Below are 24,543 nucleotides of genomic sequence, written 5' to 3'. Positions count from 1 at the left end.
TTAATTCTAATACCTATAATATCTTATTCAACAAGCTCTCAGTGGCTTTACCTTTTTGAGGTATTATCATTGTAATGAGTCCTGCAGTGGTATTGGGAGCAGCACTGTAAGCTGAACTCTGAAGCGAGTTTGCAGTACCAGCAGCGAGTATTCACGGCGGCTGTACCACAGCGATAGTGGCGCTATGTTCTAATATAGCTCCCGTGGCGCATAATTACAGATTCTGTGTAGCTACAATAATAGTGTTTCTCCCGTTACGAACACAAGCCCACTCATTCCTGGTGGAAAGAAGGAATGAGTGTCACACATGAGACTTGGTAAAAGCCGAGAGGCCGACAGGCGCACGGGGGATGCGGCTCGTTCCAGAGCAGCTAAATGTTTTCTTCATTCCTTCGTCCGTCAGTGAAAGACACGTTGTTCATCTCCTTGCCGTCCTCTCAGCACATTTTGTTTCTCCTTTCGGTGCAGAACACTGAACCCTGACGAACGGCTTGTCCTCGTCTGTCGCTCGTTCTTTCCCGCTTCCTTTGCTGTTGTCGTACAGTTTGTGCAGCTGGTTCTGTGAAAGTGTTGGGTTGTATTACAAGGTGTGAGGGGTTCTGCTTTGTGTAGCTGCCTGGGTGTCATTCAGATTCTTTCGATAGCGGTACCGTTTTAATATTTTTTGGTGATTTTTTTTTAAACAAAAGTTGATAGTTAATCATTATAGAGTATAATTTTTGCAAACAGGCCTCAAAGATTTTTTTTTTCTAGCTTCTTGACTGTGAGTTTTTGCTTTCTTTGATAGTGAACTTTTTGACAGCTTGTCAGTCCAAGCTGGCAGTTTGAAGATTTCATCATGGTCTCACATCACTTTTATTGGACATTTGTCATGTAATAAATGATGACTTGAATGACTTAAATAAAATGAAGCTAACTCTTAGTTGCAGTCAAAGATTTACCGTTGCTCTTTCTTTAAAAAAAAAAAAAAAATGGAAAAAACAAAAGAAACTCTATTACGAACATTGAATATACACATATCATACATGCAACATAACTAATCTGAGCATATAACATTGTAAAAATAATCTGTCAAACATCAAATAATATTCCATAGTTTGACCTTATTTTATTTTAGTTTTAATTTGTGAATTTAAAACACATTTCGTCACTCAGGCTTAGTCTTGGGATGTTCAGGATATTCATCCACAGCTGGAATGTACCTGATTACATTTACTCATTTATTTTAAAGCTTTACTGACCAGTTGTTTTACAGATTTAGATTATTCATATATATAAAATATAGATGAACTCATACTTATGCTAGGCTGTTATTGATTAAGCCAGAGAGCAATCTGAAAAGTAATTAAAATTATCAATTGCATCTGCAAACGGATTATTGAATCATGGGCCGGTCTACACAATGAGCACGAGTATGTTACTATGGTAATAGTTTTGTACTTTTTATTATTCGTGGATGAAGGACTTCTCTTTTATCCTCCTTCAGCTTCTTTCTCATCTCACTAAAATACACTCTTTATTGGGCTGTAAACGTACGAAGTAAATATAAAGGGACCGGGCAGGTTCGATTATCTCTCTGTCTGCAGTGACAGCCAACGCTGAGAGATAAGCAAGAAGAAAGAGACCATGTTGGCGAGCAGCAGAGGATTACAGGCGAAAGCACAACATCAGAAAACGTGTGAGTTTATCAGATAGATGCTACGATGCCATCTATGACACATCCGTCGCGTGGCTAATGGGCGGCAAACACAGCAACATAACCCCGGATGATTATCCCGTATTATTACCTGTTTTTGTAAGCCATCAGTCTGAGATGGCTGTTTAACACACACACGCGACAAACACACACACACACACACACACACACACACACACACACACACACACACACACACACACACACACAGGGCTTGCTGCACTCAGGCACAGCTGACACTTGTCTGACGCAGGCAGAGCTGTCGATATTTTCACCACAGGGGCTTTCGTGTCTCTCCTGCGTTTGTGGTGATGAGGAGAGCACAATGCAGGGGAGAGCGTGGACGAGAAGGCTTGGAGGGGCTGAGGATGAGGAGGGGAAGGGGAGACGAGGGGTGTGTCTAAATTTAGACGCTCTCAGCTGCCAGAAGAGCACATCGTGCCTGGAACAAAATCACAGGATCATGCACCGCTCCCTCTTCTTCCATCCGTACCACGTCGCTCCGCATTAGAGCTGTAGCGTTTCCTCCTTGTGGTAGCAACAGGTGAATATGAGTTTTCAAAGGTTATGAGCAGAGGTATAAATAAATCTCTGTTATGGTTTGCAGCTATGCACAGTGATATTGGTTTAACAGGGCAGATGCGTCTCGCAGGTGATTGAGGGGCTCACAGAATCGTGCAGAATTACATCTTTTGTGCGCACAGGAGTCGGTAAAAGCGGCTTTCGAATCTGGGAAAAAGAGAGCGTGTTCCATTGCTCCTCCATATTGGCACATGCCTTGAGTATCGGAAACAGTCGGATCAATGCGTCCCCAAAATAAGTAACCCAAGGTTGGCTCTGGGAGTCAATGTTCCAATTGATTTAGGTTTAAGGTGAATCAGTTCAGGTTTTTTACGTAAATTTCACCCAACGAGATTATGTCACAGCGCTACTGTTTTTTGCAAAACTTTGCTAGGCTGAGACAGAAAACCTGTTGATTGAGAAAAACAAGGTTGTTTATTCAATGGTCCACTGACGGGATGGTCTCACTGTGTTCCTGCCTCCGAATCTGCTGGATATAATTAGATACGTGACCCACAAGAGCGACAGGTAGCATTCTTTTGTGCTCGGTTAGATTTGATCAGCAGTCATAAACGGTCCGGTCACCTCACCTTGTCTGACCTGCTCTGTTTTCTAGCTAATGGCCAATGAGCCACAGTTTCATTTGGTCCAGAGAGAAGAAAAATGTCAGGAATGTGAAAAAGGCATCGTAATTCTTAACGAACCGATACATTCATGTACTTGATCGATATTTTCCATTTGCTTGCTAATGCTCGTCATGGAGGAAGCAAACCTTCAATACGGCTCAAATGCATTCATTATTCTCGATGGGATATTTCTGCCCTTTTATGTAACTAAAAATCAGCTTCTGTTGGACGGTCTGTTGCTGTTATAATTTAAAGCAAAGACGTAAACAGAAGAAAATAGAGAAGATGACTCGGCATGGAGACACAAAGGTTTAGAAAAGACTAAGCGAATGGAGATGATGGAGAAATATGTCACCGTCTCACCATTAAAGTGCTATTAGGAGGTAATGTGGTTATGGTGTTGTTATTGTGTCAGAGTTTCTGCAGGGGATGTACTAACTGTGCTCCATTTTGTGAATTGAATCTAGTCACTTTCCAGCTATCAGCAGGATCTCTCTTGTTAAGATCTTATGCAACAAGTGGAAGCGTCAAAGCAAGACCTGAATGCTATTTTCGAAATGACCAACATAGATAGAAATGTCGCTTTTTTTTAACAGATAATGAAATGATAAAGTTCCTTATTTAAGTTCTAAATAAGGCTCAACCACTGTCCAATGATCTGACCTTTTCTGGAACGTCTTTCAAAAACAATTTAAACAAACAATTTAATCCACCCCCCCATTGATCGCTATCTTTGGCACCGTGTTGCCTCATTTTAGCTTCATCTTAGCAAGCCTATCCTTTACAATTCTGATTTTGACAATTAGAATTATTAGAATTAAAAGAACCTAAACTTCTCGCAGGCATCAGCTGCCAGATAATATTTAACATGTTGGAGATATGGGATTCAAAACTTATGGATTACTATTTCAGTACTTTCACAGTTGTTATTGAGAGAAATGAGTCTACAAAGACACTTGAGTCAGTGTTTTTGGACGCCTTCCCAAAAGCCTATCAGCCGCACAACAAACACCACTGCAGCGTTATTAGTTCCCCACACACAACTCCTTAAGCTAGATGTTTGCTGACTTGTCAGGCCCTTCACCCGACACCAGTCTGTGTTGGTTAAACTTTCCCTATGAGACACAAGAGAATAACCATAAGGTGGACAATAGAAACAGAAATGTATTTAAAGAATGGGAGAAAATACTACTCTTAAATTATAAAAACAAAAATCTACCAGTCAAACAGAAGCTTCATATATATGAGTTGTTTTCAGACGTCTGAAGTAGGACAAGGGCGTATTCTCGAGTCTTGTCAACGTTTTCGGACGACAGCTGAGACCTCCGTCTAGCTAAGGGGTGCAATTATATCGTGGCCTCAGGTGGTTCCAAAAAAAATGTTTCGAGGGGGTCACAACTCATCAAATTAATTGAATAACTGCTGAGCTCGTAATCAATGTTTTCTCATACAGCTGAACTGTCTCCCAACAAACACCATGTGAATAAATGCGTCAGAGTTAGAGATCAGAGAATAGAGGAACAAACTAAATACAAATTGTATAAGGAAGGGATGTTGCATAAGTTTCCTCGGTGATGAATCAAAGTACACTTTGTCCTTGTGTAAGCTGTTCTTCCGCATATAACTCCCTGCCTTTGATGCAAGCTATTTCTATATATTCCTACATACAAGGTCTTTGTATCTTTGTATCTCTTCCTCATGCAGTTTCATCCACAGCCCAGACTCCCACTGTTTCGTTGCCTCCTTTTTCTGGGTTTTGTAACAGGCAAGTGTTGCGGATGGCATTTTGGTTCTGTCTGTGTTCTATTTATTACCTGCTATTATTAGTATCGGCGAGGAGAAAACCGCGCGCGCACACACGCAAGCAAGCGGTTCCCCAGGTTTAATGGGTGAGTCACTCCTCTGCTGAACATGGTCTTATCTCTTGAGCAGGTTTATCTGTGACTGTGAAAACAGAGCCAGCTCCCAGCGCTGTCCGTCCACACAGAGGGACAAGGTTTTGCAGAGAAACGAGCGCAGCTGACGAGATGCAGGAGACCGGGAGAGTTGTATTAAAGGAAGCCAGGCATCGATATGTGTGGTTCAAGTGAAAGGACCCCTCCCCCAAGTCCCCACCCAATTCCAGCTTATACATGCCTCTGTGTTTGTGTGTGTTTGGCTGGTGCGCATTCACATTCAAACGCCTCACTCCTTTCTGCTCCACTTATCTTCCTCATCCCACCCAGCACCCATCCTTTTCTTTTCTCAACCCCACTTTCAGCTCCTTTAAATATTCTTTATTTAAATTGTCCTTCTCTTTGTTTATTTCTATGCTGCTCGAAGTCCTCCAGAGAGACGCGGAAAAGAAACAGATGCACAGAGGCAAAAATGCCTGACACGCGAAGAGGCTACTTGTTCGCTCGCTCATTAAATCGATTACAACTTTGTTATGAAACCAGCTGCAAACATCTTTCTATTGTCAGGAAAACATTTTAGAGTTGGTTGACTATAACTCTAGCTCCGGGAGCAAGTGTTTAATTTGGCTGGTGTAATTTCACGAACCACAGCACTGTGCAATGAAGCTGATGTTCATGGACTGCATCAAATCAGTGGACGTAGTAGACGTACCTGAAAGGTAAAGTCAGTCCACGAGTGCCTTAAACCTGCGGCCAAGGAGAGCGTGAGCCAGAAAATTAACTTGAAATAAATCAAGTAATGAACACTTGATTTATCTCATCTCATCTTCTACCACCACTTATCCTCACTCGGGTCATGGGGGTTGCTGGAGCCTTTCCAAGCTGTCATTGGTGAGAGGCGGGGTTCACCCTGGACAGGTCGCCAGCGTATCGCAGGGCTAACACAGAAACAAACAACCATTCACACTCACACCTGGGGTCAATCAATTAGCTTAATGAGCATGTCTTTGGAGGTGCACTTGATTTATTATCTCAGTTAATTTTTTCTTCGTGTGTAAAGTCTCAATCTGTAGTTTCAGATGGCATCAGGTTGCTATGAATTGCACTGTTAAGTGTAAAGGGCCACTGACAACTTTCGATATTTGCTCAAATTCAACCTGTTCAAAGACGATCTGTTTGGAATGGGGCTATATCGGCGTTATTTGTCGGAATGCAGGAACTGGAAAGTGTTGTGAACGTGCAGTCTACGAAGATTCCTGCTGAGGTCGAACATTGATGTGAAACAGACAACAACTTTGTGCCAAAGTGTAATGAACTCTCATTCAACTTCTGGCTGGAGATTTCAAAATGCTGGTCCACAAACCAATGGTTGGTGTCAAGCTCCACTTCTTTTCACAGCCTATGGTTTTGTAATAAAGAAGTCTTTAGCTTTACTAAAGCTATGGAGCCATGACAGCTACAGAAATTACGCTACTCGAACCACACAAACACACAAATTGCCAGCAAAATTAATATCAATATGTGAAAAGCCCTAGAGACACATTGTTTTAAAGGAATTAAAGGAGTGGAGTTAACTGAAAGGTGTCATATTTAGTACAAGAAGAAGTTACCTCCTAATTGTTTTCGATGAAGGACCATAAAGAGTCACAGATATCTGATGCTTATCGAGTTGTCATTGGATGAGATGTAGGGTACTTCATGGGCAGATAGTTAGTCTATCACAGGGCTAAAGATAAAAGAGAAACAACCACACTTACATCTAATTTATTTTTTATTCCCAGAATAGGTTATTCTTCTTAATATTATCAGGTATATTATAATGTTATGTCTGTTACCTTCCTTTTTCCCGTCACTACTCTTTGGAAATAGCACTTCTGCGTTGCATTTCTCTGACTTTTGACAGGACAGTGTTTAACTGAAGCTCCTCTTGGATCACTTTTCCTGGACCACCGTGTGCATAAAGTCTCTTTGTAGTTCGCTCAATATGTGCAAAGGGAACATTGCACTCCCCCACTCTGAGATAGCTCTGCCGGACAGGCTGATGCAGAGGAGAGATAGTCGAGGACCCATTTTTCTGAGGGGATCTGTTTGTGTCTGGATGAATATCTTCTCTCCCCTTATCGTCATCATAGTTTCAGCCCTTCCCTCATAACTGAAAATCATAGCATAGCTGAATTGAATCGCTGTGCTTTAACAATCTTGTTCTTTTCATGAATGATTGGTTGTCTTATATTTAGGGACATGGAAGCCATCAAAAGTGTTGTGACAGGAGAAAGAGGCTCAGCAGTAACACTGGAACATTAAAGGCCTCCACTAGTTAAAGCAGGCGGCCTTTACATATCGTCTGCACTATGTTACAGTGGACGAAAGAGCAGAGCTGGCATTCTGGTTCTCAGGGTGTTTTTGGGGTGACTCACCATGCCCTACTTCTAGCTGTGTTTCTGAGTAACAACTAGGAAACACTCTTTAGGAATTTTGGCAGACGCCCTTTGGAAAGCTTACGGTGAACAGATCGTTTGAGGGAAAAATCAGCCCCTAAAATTCTCACACGTCAGAAGAATCCAGCTCAGAAGAGGCCGAATAAAACGTGCAGCAGTGAATAAAAAGCCAATAAATGGTTGGAAAATAGCATCTGAGCTGCGGTAATGAATTTCATAGTAATAGCTACTTCACTTGATGACGGCACTTGACATCTATTCATATTCGCTATGACTAACAGAAAAAAATCTATTTGCGTCTTTTTAACTGCTATTTCAGGTGAGACTGCAGCTTTATTGCGGGTTCACCCCACCTCCTGCTCCTCCACTTTCATTTTCTCTCTTTCTTTCTTTCTTTCTTTCTTTCTAGCGTGTTGAGTCATCGGCTCTCCTGACACATACAAACTGAAACCTTACTCATGTCTCTAAAAGCTTTCTCTTCCCCACTGGTGCTTCCAGAGGCTACCAGACACCGGCCGAGCTGACCGGTGATCACTTTCCCTCCTCTTTCTGGCTCCCCTTTCTCCACTTAGCGCTCCGCCTCATCGCCCTCTTTGTGTTACCCCTCGGCTCGCTGACGTCTTAATTTCCCCCCCTCCTTTATCTCTCCCCTACTCATCTCCATCTCTCTGGCTCTCACTTTCACTCAAAGCATCTATCACGTTCTCCCAATCTCGCCCACCAACTCGTCTGCGCTCCACGCTCTATTCTTAGCCAGACAGATTGGTGATCCGTCCAAATGTGTCTTTGTGACATTCTGCTATTGTGTGTGTGTGTGTATGTACTGCTTGTAAAACACTGCATCTAAACCAAATCCTTTTTAGCTTTAAAGCCTGGCAACCATTGCAGAACTGCTTAGTTATTTATACAAATCAGGGAATTACAATGGATTTCCACAATTGACACTTCGCACCGTTGACCAGCAGTATGTCTTCACCGTACTAAGATGGTGTCAAGGTCCAAAAAAATGGAGAATATTTTATTAGTCTAGTAGCATGAGTTTATTCTTCCACATTATTTAAACATCTATGTCACTGCATCAGGAAAGAGGAGCGGTTTCATATTTGTAACTTGTTCAAATAAGACGTTATTGTAACTGTTCACGATGTTGATAGCTTGTCCTAGGGATAGGGCATCAGATGCTCTTATGTACTCTATTTGTTGGATGGTGTTAATTTGACATTCGATATGTTGAGATACAGGTTGCAACAAAATAAAAAAACAGCACTATCCAAGTAATCAAGTAAGCAAAACTGCTTGGATGTGACCATTTAGGACGGCGCTCACGGGAAGCTTGGAGGTGTGACTTCTCTTTGTAAAGAAGAGACGACACGGTGGATGGAGCAAACATTTTAAAACAAGCCGTGACAGGGAGTTTGAGATGTAAGTCTCAGCTCACGGTCAGAACTTTTAGCATACACACTGGTCAGCCGCAACATTTAAACCGCTGACAGGAGAAGTAAATAACATTGACCATCTTGTGACGATGCAATGTTCTGCTGGGAAACATTTGGACCAGGCGTTCATCTGGATGTTACTTAGACGTGTACCACCCACCTAGGCTAGACCATAGCGATGACACTCCTTGGTTTCGGCAGCCATCCCCAGCAGGAAGCAGCCACACACACAAATTTAGGGGTTTAGAAACAACTCAAAAAAATCAAAAAAAAACATGAAGAACAGCACAAGGTGTTGACCTGAATTCACTAGATCCCAAACTGGACCCTAACCTCAACCCACAGGACCCAAAGGCCCCCACTAACAACATCCTGTTACCAGACACCACAGGACAATCTCAGAAGGACCATGTCCACTCTCTGATGAGTCACAGCTGTTTTAGTGGCACAAGGCAGACCTACACAATATTAGCCATGATGTTACGCCTGATCAGTGTCATGTTAAACCAAAAACAGGATGCAAAGATTTTTGTGAAGTGAAATTCTACCATCTGCGCAATTTAACATGTGATCACAGTTCGAGTTCAGCTAAATCTGTGGCAGGATTCAGACTGTGGATTGTGATTCTACCCCAGACGTTCGCAGTATGGTCTTTTGGCAAGGTCGACCAACCTGAGCATGTCCTGGGTGGTGGTTATTTTCCACTATTAACACAGTACTCACTGAAATGTGATCAGTTTCACCACTTTGTGTCAGCAATGACAGTTGTTGACGATTGTTAGCAGGAATTACACTTTATGCCGTGAATGCAAGGTTTTTCATTCTTCTGTGTAATTTTGAAACCGAATGTAACATACAGAAAGCTTTTTAAGATGATGATGTCTCTTATGATCAGAAATCACTCCATACTGTAATCCAAGACTGAGGTAGCCTTTATAGCAAGCTGTGAAAATGCACAGAGAGCAGCATCAACCCAGTAAATCAGATAATTACAGCGTGTCATTGTGTAGAGCTTGCGAACGGAGCCAGCCGAGTTTCTTACTGTATATATATATTTATCCCGGCCAATCTGGCAACCCACGCTAATAGAGTAAGAGCTCTCACATTTAGCAACCTGGGTCGAAAATAAGCAACGGCACTTAGTGGCTCCGTGGCACAGCTTTAACGGGCAGTCTGTGTCACTGAACTGAGTAGTGTCTGAGATGACTCACCGCGTTGTGTGTGTGTGTATCTGTGTCTGTGTGTGAAACACCTTTAATCACGGTGTCATTACCACGCCTCTCGACGTGGAGTGCAGCAAACGCACGCTCGCACAGGGCATACACGAGAGAGCTATGGTGTGAGGGGAGAAGGTGGACGGGGCGAGCAGCTTTTGGTGCATAGGAGCAACACACACACACACACTTACAGTTCCTCCTTGGCCGCTGCGAACATACAGGCAGATTGATTTCAAAATCCGTTTCATGGCACCAGGAGGCTGCTGCTGCTGCTGCACTGCAGGAAACACTGAATAAGAGATTTAGCTTCGTTTTTCTAAGACTTAAATGTCATCCTCCCTTTTGCCTGAAATAGCTGTAATATGGAGAGAGAACTTCTTGCTCTAATCAATGCCCAAAAATTTATTTTGCAACGCACACAGAGGTATTTCTTTGACTTGGTGTGTATGTTAGTGGTTTGTTACGTAAGGTGCAGCGGAAGGTTTTGCGGCTTTTTTAAATTGGCCATCTTAAGTGATCTGTTTCCTCTCATGTGCTTCGCCCCTATAAATCGTCCTTCCATGTTGCATCATTCGGTCGCCAGCCGCAGAGTCGAGTAATCAAGAGGAAATTACATCTGAATTAGATTACGCTTCTCCTCATTGTAATTAATTGCAATTAGACAGGAGCTCGTGTGGCATATTAACTCACTGACAGACATCCTGCCATACATGAAGGGTTTAGATTTCAAGAAATCATTTCCTATGCAGCGTGGTGCTGGGGAAGGCTAATTGCTTCACGTTGACCACTCCCTGGCTCATGTCCCTGCCTGAGCTGTTAATGTAATTCACACACGAAAACAGCATACACGCACCACAGGAAATTAGATTTGTTTAATTCCCATGCATTATCATTACGGGCAGAGTAACACTAAGCCACACTTAACTCTGTGCCACATTTATTTGTTTTTGCATGCTCCGTTAGAGTTAAATAACTGACTCAGGAAAGTGGGACACTGCCATGTCTGATAAATGGATGAATTATGGAAGAAAAAAATTGGGAAGTACACAAGCACACAGGCGGAAAGCAGCCAAGGGGAAAAGAAAATATACAACCGAAGAGAGAAAAACCAGAATCTTAAAGTCCGCTGTCAGAAAGTCGTTCTGTCTGTCCAAGTCATAGTCCAGTACAATTTTGTTCCTTTTGTACTAATTAAAGAAACAAGCCATAGTGTGTTAGTGGGCTTTAGACAAGGCAGGCTTTAATACAGACACACTCCAGGTTAACACTAGCTGTCTTTGCTAAGCTAAGCTAATATAACTGCCCTTTGGCACCAGATACAGATTTACTCCCCCCCACCCACCCCGTCCATCCCACGTCTCATGACGTTAAAAGGGGCGGTGCCAGGAATTCTGGGCCCCATGAAAAAAAATCAGATGGGCCCCACCTCCTCATTATAAAGGCTGAAGGGTTGGTGTGTGTACCATTCGTTCTTCTGATTTTCAATTCAATTTCAATAAAATGGACACATCAAGACTTTTTTTTTTTTTACTGTTGTGAAATTTTCCAAAAATTTTTATGTAGAAACTCAAGGGTCACGTCGTTGCCCTTATGAGGTAAAACTAAGTTCAAGAAAAGAGAAGTACAAGAAAAACATATAGAAGGTGAAAGTAACATGTATTTACTGATGTATTTATGACTGATGTAGCCATCGTAACAATTTATTATGTCTATTATGTCTATATTTCATTATTATATTACAAAATTATATTTTTTGATGATGATGGTTTAATAATTTTCCCTTTTTTGTAACCTATCTTTTTATTTTAAACAAAGGGCCCCTGACAGTCAGTTGAAGGAAATATCTCTCCATGCCAGCAGGTGGCAGTAGTCTGTATTCATCATTCAAAAGATGAAATCAAAATATGCTAGTAGGTGAGAGGCATGAAAGCTAGGATGATCTACAAATTGCTCTTTCCTGAATCACGCTCATCAGCCTGCCCACAGTTTATTCACTCTACATGATCATGTGGTGAAAACATTTGTGCATTTGCATCTTAAATAAAGATAAAAAAAATTTGAATAATCTTTGTGAACTGTAAAACTTCATGATCACAGTTATACTACATAATCGATTGTCCTGTTTGCGCTTCTGCCTCGAATCCTCCTTTTGTCCAAATTTAGAAGGGGTCCGGCGGTACAGACACCACAACGCATCTTTCATCCCCAACACCCATGCTTGGTTACTGTTGCTATGCATGGTGGATCGTTTGCCGTCACCGGTGCATCCAATACGCATGTCGGCGCAGCCAGGGAGTCTAAAAACAGCATTCTATATTACAGCATATAATGAGAAAGGCTTCATCAGTGTTCTCTCCAAATGTCAGAGCAGCTTTAATGATCTGCTGAGCGTGCACGCACACATTCACACACACACACACATTCACACACGCACACACAGCCATGCTGTAATTCACGTGTGAGCGTGCGTGCACAGTGTGTGGCTCTTTTCTGCATTGTTAGCGTTTTCAGTAATCCCACCTTTCTTTATTTCCCTCTCTGCTATTAATTCTCTCCACTCAGGCTATTCATTCTTTCCATCCACGTCCGTACATCTCCCATCCGTACGCACTTCCCTCTGACTTCATCTTGCCATGCCGCCATCTTCAAACATGTGTCTTGTATAATTAGCTCCAGAATATTTTTATTTATTTATTTATTTTTTTACACGCTGAAAGAAAGTTTTGAGAATGCAATTCTCCCCGGGTTGTACACTTCTGTGAGATTCATGAGCGTGTGTTCCCAGGGACGAGGTATTACTCATCATGGCGAAGCCAACAGGAGACACTTTAACAGCCTTGTGGCACACAAACACCAAAAAAACCCTCTCCTTTCGAGCAATAATGCGCAGCAGCTTATGCAATGTTGTTATTTTAGTTGCTCAGATGGCATATAAGTTAGACAACCTCCCGTTACCCCCCATCCACGATGCGTGTGTGTCTATTTGATGTTAATTCTGTGCAGCAAAGTTAGTTCACCGGCAGGGCAGGAGGAAATACACTAAATAATTTATGGGATGAGGTGGGATATAAGATAAGAGTTGTGTGATAAAGATGAGCAGAAGCCAAAGAGCTGGAAAACTCACAGAGGAGCAGACGGAATCCGAAGAATAAATAGAAGAGAGGGGATAAGACAAAGATGGCAGGCAAACAAAGACCTGGAGATAAAGTGCCGCAATAAGAGAAAGAGGAGTTTTGGGAAATATGATTTTAGGGCAGATGGGTAAAATTTGAAGTGGTGGGTGATTAAGGAGTGAGATTTGTGGAGAGGACAATATGAGCGGAGAAAGACACAGAGCGAGGGGAAAGGCTTATGAGCGAACATGCCGACCGGGGCTCTTGGTGCAATGCAGAAGGCATTGCCATGGAAACGAATGGAGGGGAAAGCACAGACGAGGAGGAGGGGATTAAATAGGAAGGAAGATCAGCGCTTCGCACCATAGATTGGGATGGAGGAGGGCAGTTTTGATGAGAGGGCACAGACCCACAGACAAATGAGTAGCAAGTGTAGATGTGAAGTTTATTGAAAAGGTTCTTTGTAGTTGTATACTGGAGATGTGTTCATATAGAAACACGCTTAAGGATGTTATGACAGATTCATCCTCGCAAGAAACACATTTGACTGCCACAACTTTATACACACTTGTGACCACTAACAGTAAAAGCGCTTGTGGGGTTTGGGACCAGCTCCAGCAAAATGTTGTCCAAATAAATTCATTTTTAAAAATAAAAAAGTGAACAGGGATGAGCCTGTCGCCATGGCGCCAGTTGTCTCAGGTGGCATTGTCTGGGTCCAGATCCAGGGGCGGGGGTTGTCATGGCAGCGAGAGTGCGTGGAGTTTGTCTGGGTGTCAAGCTCCAAACACACACACACACACACACACACACACACACACACACACACACACACACACACACACACACACACACACACACACACACGCGCGCGCACTGTCTGTTAGAAACATTCTTGACTGCAGGATTATAAATAGAAGACAGCAGAAGGCAGCACCCCTCTCCTTGTCTCCAGCACCCTTGGGAACCTATCATTTTCGTCTTCCTCTTCACTCATTTCTCCTCAACACTCGTCCCCTCTCCTCTGTCACACTTCATCCCTCTTTCAAAGCCCGCTGCCGTCCCCTGTCCCCTCCAAGTCTCATCGAACGGCTTTGTTTGCTATCTGTTTATCTCCATAGCGATAGTAATGATGGAGGGTGTCTGCGGTTGTCATGGCAATGAGGCAGGCATGATGAGGATGCTTAATGAGACTGGAGTTGCTCAAGCTAATGAAGTGGGACGGCTGTACCTGGGTGTGCGCTTAACTGGTAACAATGAGCAGCGGCTTGTTAAAAGTCTCGTCTGGTGAATGCACTGCGCTGTCGAACTATCTGTTCTCCTATAGACGAGGGATGTACGAGTTTCTACAGCAACCGCAGCTGCAGCCGTAATGAGCTGTGTAGATGTAATGCTAAAACGGAACAAGTTAACCTGTTTGCTGGTCTTGTTATTGCTTTCATAACCAGTCACTTTCTACTAAATTATCAGACTTAATTCAAGGGTGAAACGTAAAAAAATGATTTTTCAGAAAGCCCCTGTAAAATGAATTTCCCAGAAATCAGACATTAGTCGAGGTCTTTATACAACCTGTGCTGACCCGACGCCTCCCGGCAATTCACATGCGGTTACACACTTTGTGTGCAAATGCTGCCTTGATGTGTGAACGTGCGCCCTTGATGTGATGTCAGGTGTCAGCGTGATGTTTTTGTGTGAACGCGCTTCTAAATTAGCTGAGGTTTCACCGCTTAGGCAATTTCTAGGTTTCATATTGCTTCATAGTTTGTAGTTTTGTTTTACACATTAAACGGTTTCCTTCCCTTTCTATATTTCTTTTTACTTTTATCTTGTTCCTTCCTTTTACTACTTGTTTTATGGACTCCGGTTAACACGTACTTATACTGTACTTGGAAAAAATAGTACATAGTCTGCAGCTAACAGTTCATCTGTTGACCTGATTTGATTTCTGTCTCAGGGAATTGTAAAAATCTATCATAATGTCGTAGGTTTTCAAAATTAGTTTTCTCTCTCAATAAAATGTCCATCTTACTGTAAAATATGACAAAGCAAATGAAAACCGAATGTTTTTTTGCCACGGTTGAATTTCCTTCCATTTCCTTCTCTTATATAAGGAAATGCCACATCTCGAACCTGCATCACTTTGACTGTGTCTGACGACTGTTTCAGCAGGTCAGATCACACAGAGTCATCGTGCATTACTGCAGGGGATGATATCCTAAAAGCTTCTGGAGCTCGCTTTAATTCTCCTACAGTCAGCAGAGCCGCGAAGCCTAAATACCGCCTCCACCCGTCTCGTCTTGTGCGCTCAGCCTCTTGACTTTATTTCTACCCCGCCACCCACCGCCGTCCTAATGCCGTCAATTTGTGTGCGTTTCTGCCTCACAAGCGGAGGCTCAGCAGATCCCCTAAAAGCTTACTGGTCCCTACTCGCCGCAACCATCGCAAAATAGGCCTTTGTGCGTTTAAAATTGACTGTAGTAATACCTGTGAAGTGGAGATATTTTTCAAGAGTGCATGGACATCCCTGTGGATATAAGGTGAGATTGCCTTCTCGCTCGAGTGAACTCGCTTCAAAATAAATAGTAGAAACCTGGTCTCAAGGCGAACTTAAACTCCTTCTCGTTTCTAACAAGTCGTTTTGAAATAGAGAAGAATCAGAATAGCAGAGGAAGCATCCGCTATTATTCTAACATCTGCAGAACAAGTAGCAGCTTCCACAACGTTGCATCATTTCATGTGACCTGTTTACGACGTGCGCTGGTAGCAGATGAGAGGCTTATCACGCGGCCCCCGTGTAGTACCTGACTTTCTTATCAGGCAGCTCTATGACTTCCTCTGCTTATTAAGTGGATTATCCTGCTGAAAGCGGGGCACTTAAACGACGAGCCGTGACCTCTTGTGTTTTTTTTTTAGACGGCGGAACGAAGAAGCTGCGCAGCACCATCCGACGGAGCACGGAGACCGGCATCGCGGTGGAGATGAGGAACCGAGTGACACGGCAGGGCAGCAAGGACTCAACCGACGGCAGCACCAACTCAAACAGCTCCGACGGAACGTGCGTGTCCGGCTAGAAATCCACCCGTCCGTTGTTTGATCTCTCCGCGGCATCTGTTCACGGATCCGTCATTATTCTGTTTCTTCTCCCTCAGGTTTGTCTTCCCTACAACGCGCCTGGGGCCCGAGAGCCAGTTCAGCGACTTTCTGGACGGACTAGGCCCCGCTCAGATCGTAGGCCGACAAACATTAGCTACACCCCCCATGGGTAAGACAGACACGAAAGAAGCAACATAAACCTGTTCCTTCCATCTCATTCTCCTCTAGTATTAGTGACACAAAACTAAAGCTGAGATGAAGGTGATTCATCTATTTTGTTTGGTGGCATTTAATTCATTAGTTTGTCAATTCTTATTCATTAGCAATAAGAGGGTCACAGGAAATTAAACCTGCAGCCCAGGAGTGTCTAAATGTTAAGACTGAACCTAAAAATACTACAAATACTTGTGCATACACTCAACGCAGATTAGGTTAATCTTGCATGAGGTATAAATATTTTAAACAAAGGTCACTGGTTATGAAAAATAACAGAGCAGTGTGCTCCACCATGCCTGGTGGTGCAGACAGTCTTGCAGCTCTGTGTGGCCCTCTGCTGTCAGACATCCACTGCTGCATGTTCAGATTTTCAATTCATGTTTAGCTGAGCGCAACAGACCTCAGCTCTGAATGAAATATGAATTATTTGTGTTTCACATTAGGATGGATTGTCAGAGATGTTTTTTTTTTTTTTTTTTGGTCACTTTGCAGGGGATGTTCATGTAGGCATGGTAGACAGAGGAGGGCAGCTGGAGGTGGAGGTCAACCAGGCCAGAGGGCTGATCCCCAAACCCGGCTCCAAGAACATACCAGGTACTGACTTCAACTACTTATTTAAACTTCTTTTTACACGCGACGGGGTTCGTAATTTTTGCATTTTCGTCACAGCAACCTACGTGAAGGTGTATGTTCTGGAGAACGGAGTGTGCTTGGCCAAGAAGAAAACCAAAGTAGTGAAAAGGAATCTGGACCCCACCTACCAGCAGGCTCTGTTGTTTGATGAGAGTCCTCAGGGCAAAGTCCTACAGGTGTGTTTTTCTTTTTTTTTCCCCACCGCGTATTGTCTTCCAACGGCCAATTGCAGAAAATTCTCCACCACAGTGAGGCTTCCTCCCATAGCTAAAGGTGTAACGTTCTGTGCTGTCGCCCCTCCAGGTAATAGTGTGGGGGGATTATGGGCGTATGGACCACAAGTGCTTCATGGGAATGGCCCAGATCCTCCTGGAGGACTTGGACCTGTCTGCCACAGTCAGCGGCTGGTACAAGCTGTTCCCTACCTCCTCTCTGGCAGACCCCAGCATCGGACCCCTCACCAGACGTCTCTCCCAGTCCTCCCTGGAGAGCGCCACCAGCCCCTCGTGCACCTAGACACCCAGGAGACACCCACACATGCACGAGCACAGGCAGAGTCATGCATACACAGACACACGTACTGTAAATACACAACGACTGTATTTGATGCGCAAGACAGGTACACACACACACACACACACCTACACCCACGTGCATCTGTGCAGGAAAAACACACTTGACATATACTTTCGAATACCCAATCTCATTCCCATTCACACACACCTTTACCGGACAGTTTTCTCTCTCGTCACATTCAAAAGCGATTCGTCATCCAGACGCCATTTACCTGAACATGTAGCATTTTTCCACTCACCCGTTTCTGCATCTCACACCACGAAAACCAGGATTCACCGGGTGCCATGTTCTGCATTCCAACTCACCAGATTTCCGTGGCACGCCTCATCCTGGTGCCAGTTTCTAAACTCTCTATGCCAAACTAAGAAAAAAAACTTTATTTTTTAAAACCAAAGCAATTGTTATCGTTGTTATTATTACTATAAGTCGTAAGTGAACTAGTATACAACATAAAGTATGGATATGTAGCAGAGTCGATGACTTAGATGTAATGCAAAAAAAAAAAAAGAAGTTACATTCTACACACACGAGCTGAGGACGGTAGGTAGGCGTAACACACATGAACATACCCGGCTAACAGGCTCGGATATTCACATAATGGCTATTATGTGAGGTAGCAACACTGCTATTCTATAATTTTCACAGGGCAGAGTTTATATATAGATATATATGTATATATATATATCTAAATAGATAGTTAATTAAATACTTATTTGTGTTAATAAATGTATCGGCTGCATTCTGCATGTTTGCTTGCAAGACATTTTAAACCGCTTAAATCTTTTCATTTAGCTTGACCAATGTAACAGGAGTATAGTGGCTCTTTATTTGCGCTCCTGATTAAAGAGCACTGCACTGAGTTAGTGAGAAGGATGGGACTTTGTTGACAGGGCGGCTATCATCGCTATCTGCGGACGAAGAGAACAAATTAGTCAGCCAGCTGCACATTCGCTGATGAACACATTTCTGATCCCGCCTTCATCCGTCAAAGTATCAGACTGTCGCCGCAGGGCGGTTTGCACAAAGTGCGTTGGGGGAGATGTGACCACTTCTAGTCTGGGGCTCGTGTGTTTTCCTCAGTCTCTGTCTCTACCAGCACCTGGACTTGTTAGGACTTCTTCTTCGTGTTGCTTTCCCCATTTTTGTGTTGGATGAAGGATGGTGGCGTGCGTGCCTCTGCCTCTCTACTTCTGGCCAGACACACACACGTGCAAACACGCACACAACTGGTGTCAATATTTAACCCTCTTATTTTGTCTTTGTTTACTCCTCTTTGAACTAAACCTATTGTACACATGTATTTAGTTTCAGATTTTTCTTTTTGATATATTATGCCAGTATTATTTTATTAACAAATGCCATATGTGGTAGTTTTACATGTTATAGACACAGATGACAACAAATCGTTCAGCTTTCTTATATTACATCTCTTGTGTGTTTGCATTTAGCTGAGCACTTTATTGTAAAAAAACAATATGTATTTGATTTCCTAACTTGCAGTGGTTGACCACTTGTTAATTTATTGCCACTTTAGTTCAGTCACACTGCTTTGCACATTTTGGAATATTCGAGGTCCAGCATGAAAATGTAACTCCAGTGTATTTTGATTTTCGCCATAAAGGCTCACCAGAGCAGCTGAAACAGGCTCAGGTGCCGTTTTCTGATCAAATCATAAAATCTCACAATCCCAATTCCAAGATGATGTCACGTCAGTGGCGTTTTAATCTGCGTTGAGACCAACACCGAGTCCTTTTACACGGATAAAGACGCTAATTGCTGTCGTATTTCAGTAGTGTAAACAGCTGACAGTCTCGAGCCTCAGGCTACTAAACGCTTGTATGCGTTTACGAGCTCACATTCTGTTTTATCGCCACCATGTGTTCGCTTTATCTTTCTGCAAAAAAGGGAAAGTTTCTTCCCCCGCACTTCAGACACAACACATTTCTGCGCTCTTTGAACTTTGGGTAAAGGGGTCCCTGGCATTATTGAACCTTAGGGAGGAGCATAGCGGCCGATCTTGACCCTCCGGCCGTGTACACAACCTTTTTCAGAAGTACCATCGAGGTCTGGGTTCCAATTTGATTTTATGTTTTGGAGCTTTTCTTTGCTGGATCTGTACTTGTATGGTCACGTATATGAAGTAAGTTTATGTACCTTGTTGATTTCTATCTATCTATTTTTTTTGTGGACAGCTGGTACAGTGTAAAAATAAGGACTGTCGGTATTTGCACACGTTCTCAGGTGTGCACAAAAAAGTTTGGTTGACAAAAAAAAAATTACACAGAAAGTAAAAAAATTACAGTTTTTAGACTTGTATAACCTCCCTGCTGAATGTTCAGTCCTTGGTAAACTATAAAAAATACTGGTAATATTTTTCCTTGTATGAGACCGTTTGTCTCCCTTTGCTGTATACTGATTAACCCCAAAATATAAGCAGTTTTAACTATTTAAAGTAGGGAGAGGGATAATGCAAAGAGATGTATGAATATCTTATGAGTTTTATTTATGGCAGGCACAGAGCATTCGCCAAATTTGTCCAAATCCTTTGATTCTTGCTACCAAATGGAGAAGTTTAAATATTGCCTTTCCGCAGAGTGTAGTGTGGGTGTGTGTCGTTAAATGAGGTGCATTTATTGTACTGTGTGAAGCGTAACGAGTGGCAGGGTAGAAAGGTGTAAATGAGTGACAGAGAGATTTAAATGTGTACATATTGATTGAAAAAACTGATTGAAAACTAGGGACCACAATGTAGAGATGGAGTGCCGACCCTTCCGGTGCACACAGTGACAATTAGTCCTGATGGTATCACGTTTTTATTGCCATCCAGTCTTTCTAATTACGTATTTTGACTCTTTTATGACTAGTTTTCATTAAGAAACATTTCAGTTCACAGTTATTCGATAAATTCACAGTACAATTCAAATGGCATCCAAAACCGTTACCGTACATATGTTTTTTGATTTGTTATTTTTTGAAATAAGTTCCCATGTTGGTCAACCGGAAGGGGCGGAGCTTCGTCTGTCTGAGGAGAATCTAAGGATCAGGGTTTTTAGATATGAACTTCATAATTTTTTCCTATTATCATGACTTCTATCATAGATTAGCAAAAAAAATCACATATTTGTCACGCATTGTCTCACACAGGGTCATTTTATTTATTTGGACCCAGAGTCTGCTATTTTGAGAAGGTGTAGATGGGAGAATAAAGGGAGTTGAAGCCTCATGAGCAGCAGGTTTGACGATGGCAGGACAGAGTAGCAGCAGCAGGTTGTTAGGGTCTTCATGGCTTTTGTGGAGCTGAGCAATGTGTAAATGTTTTTAAATGTGTTGGTAGGTGCATGGCGCAGATGGATAATTGTTGGGTCCTCTGAAGTGCTGATTACAGATGTTAAAGAGGAGTTCATTCAGAACAGGTTGGAAACTTAATGGCCAATTCCTGCCCTCTGCTGTTTAATTCTGGGTCTGTCATGTTATGTCCTCAACTCTGATTAAAACAGAGCGACCCCTCATGGACAAATTAGGAACAGCAGTTCATTTTATTACACTTCAGTGTAATTTTCGCACTTTGGGCCTAGAGTGGACCCTCTGGCGGCCCGGTTTTGGCCCCCAGACCTCATGTTTGAGACCCCTAAAGTGGAGCCTCAGATTGGCAAGGGTTGCATAGTTGGAGTTACGGCCTATTTAAGGTGCTGCATTGGTGCCCTGTTACGTAGCTCTGTAGATCTGTGAAGATTTAAGGAAATCAACATGGCCTTGGTGACGACATTTTGTGTAGATCGAACGTTGGCTTCATTGAAACAGGAACAACTAGAGCTGAGTTAAGCACAGGAGGCGCATTGTGGATCCTAGGATTGTGGATGCATATTAAAAGCTCACTCCACTCCAGAACAAAGAAGCTGCTTGTTTTGTCTTCTTTTTTTTTTTTTTTTGGCCGGGGCTAAGTTAAAGCTAGAGCTCCTTGAACGAACTCCTTGGTCGTTCGCATGTTTTTGACGCTGCCTTCAAGTGACAGCGGAAGTGGTACAACGAGTAGAGTAGTAGAGTTAGGTCCACTGGTCTCGGCATAGCACCAACACAGCACCATAGCAGCAGTAGCATGTTAGCGTGGCTCAGCTGACATCTGAATGACAAGGCTGTGGACGCCTTAGAATGTAAACCCCATAAAGTTGCTTGTTGCTACCGTTTTAAACCTAATTTTATGGTGTGCAAAAAAAAAAAGTACATCTTCAGTCAACTTGAATCATCTTGGGTACTTAAGCGTATTTTATTTTTGTAAGGACAGAGATATTATTCAGAGACGGAGGAAAGAGAGCCAGAGATTTTCTTTTTTTTTCTCCAAAAATGAGGGCTTGTTCAGTTTACAATGGCCTTATTTTGTGTAGGAGACATTGCTTCACTATTGTAGCACACAACCGAAAGTTTTGACAAAGTGTATTTTGCTCGGAATATTGTACTGACGTTATATATGTGTATATGTATAGTTTTATGAATGTATTTCTAAACCCTTACACCAGAACGAAGAGTGCAATCTTTTTGTCATCTTGTTTGCTATATCGTCTCTTTGAAGACTTTTTCCGGGGGGCCTCGCCTGCATCGGTTTCGGGCAACCCCCCCCCCTCACTTTGACTGTACTGTATATTGTATGTCTTATTATTATTGTTTTAAAAGAACAGCTCTGTGTTTTGAGACTAGCATGAAATCTGTCTGGCGAAATGCATTTTTATTTATTTAAATCGCCACGAGCAGAGGATTGCTACCCCCTCCCCCCTTAACAAATTTACGACTGATCTATCACGTTGATGAAAATGTTATATTTGTACTTTGAGCTAGGAAACGTTTGCCGCATGGTTTCTCTGAGGATTTTCTTGTATTTAACCTTTACGATATTAACCACCAAGGGACAGCGATGAGGGAGATTTGACCCAGTACGATATCAAAAATGCTGTATCTTAAAGTAGCATGGACTTACGAGCCTTACAGTTTCTGAATCTTCTGGCAATAACCATTGGCTGTAGCATCTACTGTTGCCGGGGCTCTCACCCTTGTCCTATTTCTCATACCCTGACGACACAAAGTGGAATCACATTTTCAAGCACTAGAAGCAATTTAGACTCAACGGAGCATGCGATGCATTGTGAATAATGACTGTATGACACGAGAAACGACGTTTTTGTTCTTTTACTTTTCTTTATTGTCCCCCAAAAAAGCATGCATCCCATACGTGTGTGTTTTGCCACTGTGGCAGCTGTTAACCAGATGAAACAAACATCACTGCTGAGCGGATGGCCACATTTTGAGTTTTTGCCGCTGGATGCGCCACTTCGTCATCGTCCATGTCTGTAAATGTCGGTAATCACAGCACAAGTTTCCTGCATTCTGTCCTTTTTTTTTTTTTTTAGCTGTCTCTCAGACTATACTAAGGCCGTGGTAGCTCCCCTCCCCGCTGTCAAGACAACCTTCATCTTATCAAGCCCAGCCAAGCACAAAATACAACCTAGAGATTGATTTAAAAATACTTAATGGACCACGCTGACTTTTCCAAGCACATGCAGTAGACTGATGCCTTGGAATCAAACACCTGAACATCTAGTAAGACGAACAAATCCCTCAGCCCAGTTCAATTGGATCGCTGGCGTTGGTAAATTCGCGGTTGTCTTTTCTCCGACTGGCCTTAAACTTTCCACCGAGGAGTGTTCACAGTGTACGTTTCAGCAGGCAGAGCGTAGCAGACCGTCTGATGTAAAGGACGCAGTGTGTGGGCGAAGAAGTATAAAGGGAGCTGTAATTTTCTACCTGTGCTTTGTAAATGTTTTCTATGTGCAGTATTTGATAATGTAAAACTGGTATTTTTGTGGTTTGTACGCTGCAAAATTGATTACTTAAGGTGCACGTAGTTTTGTAAGAAAATAGAACCAAACTGAGGTAAAAAAAAAAAAAATAAAAAAAAAAGATAAAAAATAAAAAAAAAGTATTTGGGATTCAGAAGCCTGTATTTGCATGCCCTTTGACATCTGGACGCAAAGTCAATAAAGTTTATTTGAATCACAAACATTTTGCAAGTGCATTTCATTGTCTTCAGCCCTTGTGTTTCTTTGATTTATCTAAAGCTGCAGTAATATATTTGAGGGAAAGGGTCTGTGTATGTTCAGAAAAGAATAATTAATTCATTAATAATTATCGGGGTCGAGAATGAATGGTCTATTTTGATTTTGTGTTTCTTAAAAGGCAGAAAAAAAGCGCCCATTTTTTTATATTGTGAGACAGGAAGTTGTCGTTTTCAAAGTAAGAGCACGCATGAGGACTGCGGTGTGTGACATAAGTTGATGGACATGGATAAATATTGTTTTTCGAAACAGTGAAAGAGTCTAAGTGAACACGACATGACTGCAGAAAAACTAAGCCGCATATTTCAGGTAAGAACTAAAAATAACTAACGTTACATATAATGAGGGAATAGTTAGCTACTAGCTAACATTACTCTGATGTGAGTGCAGATATTCCTGCAGAATAATGTCAAAAACGACATTTTACCTTGGGCTAGTCTAGGGAAACCACAGATAGAAGTCATATATTTGGGCGTTTTGGCCAGAAACAAAACCGTCTTCATACGTGCTCTTTCCTTGAAAACGGCAACTTCCGGTCTCAAAATATGAAAAAAACAAAAATGGACGCTTTTTTGTTTCTGTCTTTAAATGTTCATTTATCCATCTATTTTAGTTTTTAAATATTCTGAACGGAAAATCCAATGATCGAAACATACACGGACTGGAAAGGCGGGGTAACAAGTGGATTTAAAAAAAAATACCAATACCAATTTGACTTTAACAAACAAATGTTGTAGACCAATGACTTGGGATTAAACATCTAAACAAATCCTCAGTTGGATCGGATCGCTGGCCTTGGTAAATTTGCGGTTGTCTTTTCTCAAACTGGCCTTTTAAACTTTCCATAGAGGAATGTTCACAGTGTGTGAGGGAATAAACGAGACACAGGTGGGAGGAATACACAGAGAGAGGCCAGTCATAATCAGAAGGAAAACACAA

The 24,543-nt window shown here is 42.4% G+C and overlaps 1 protein-coding gene across 2 annotated transcripts in view; it reads left to right on the top strand.

Annotated features, from left to right (window-relative positions):
• Nucleotides 1-23,549, top strand: part of rims3 (regulating synaptic membrane exocytosis 3) — a 37,385-nt gene extending 13,836 nt beyond the window's left edge. For both annotated transcript variants that reach the window (XM_047605379.1, XM_047605378.1), the window contains exons 4-8: nucleotides 15,896-16,037; nucleotides 16,132-16,244; nucleotides 16,784-16,885; nucleotides 16,961-17,100; nucleotides 17,228-23,549. In XM_047605379.1, the coding sequence (XP_047461335.1) occupies nucleotides 15,896-16,037; nucleotides 16,132-16,244; nucleotides 16,784-16,885; nucleotides 16,961-17,100; nucleotides 17,228-17,440 (710 nt within the window). In that variant the 3' untranslated portion in view covers nucleotides 17,441-23,549. The remainder of the gene's footprint in view (nucleotides 1-15,895; nucleotides 16,038-16,131; nucleotides 16,245-16,783; nucleotides 16,886-16,960; nucleotides 17,101-17,227) is intronic.
• Nucleotides 23,550-24,543: the final 994 nt, after the last annotated feature.

Source organism: Mugil cephalus, chromosome 14, assembly GCF_022458985.1.
Source record: "Mugil cephalus isolate CIBA_MC_2020 chromosome 14, CIBA_Mcephalus_1.1, whole genome shotgun sequence".
NCBI classification, from domain to species: domain Eukaryota; kingdom Metazoa; phylum Chordata; class Actinopteri; order Mugiliformes; family Mugilidae; genus Mugil; species Mugil cephalus.
Note: the sequence above shows the minus strand (reverse complement) of the source record. Positions and strands in the feature narration are given on the sequence as shown.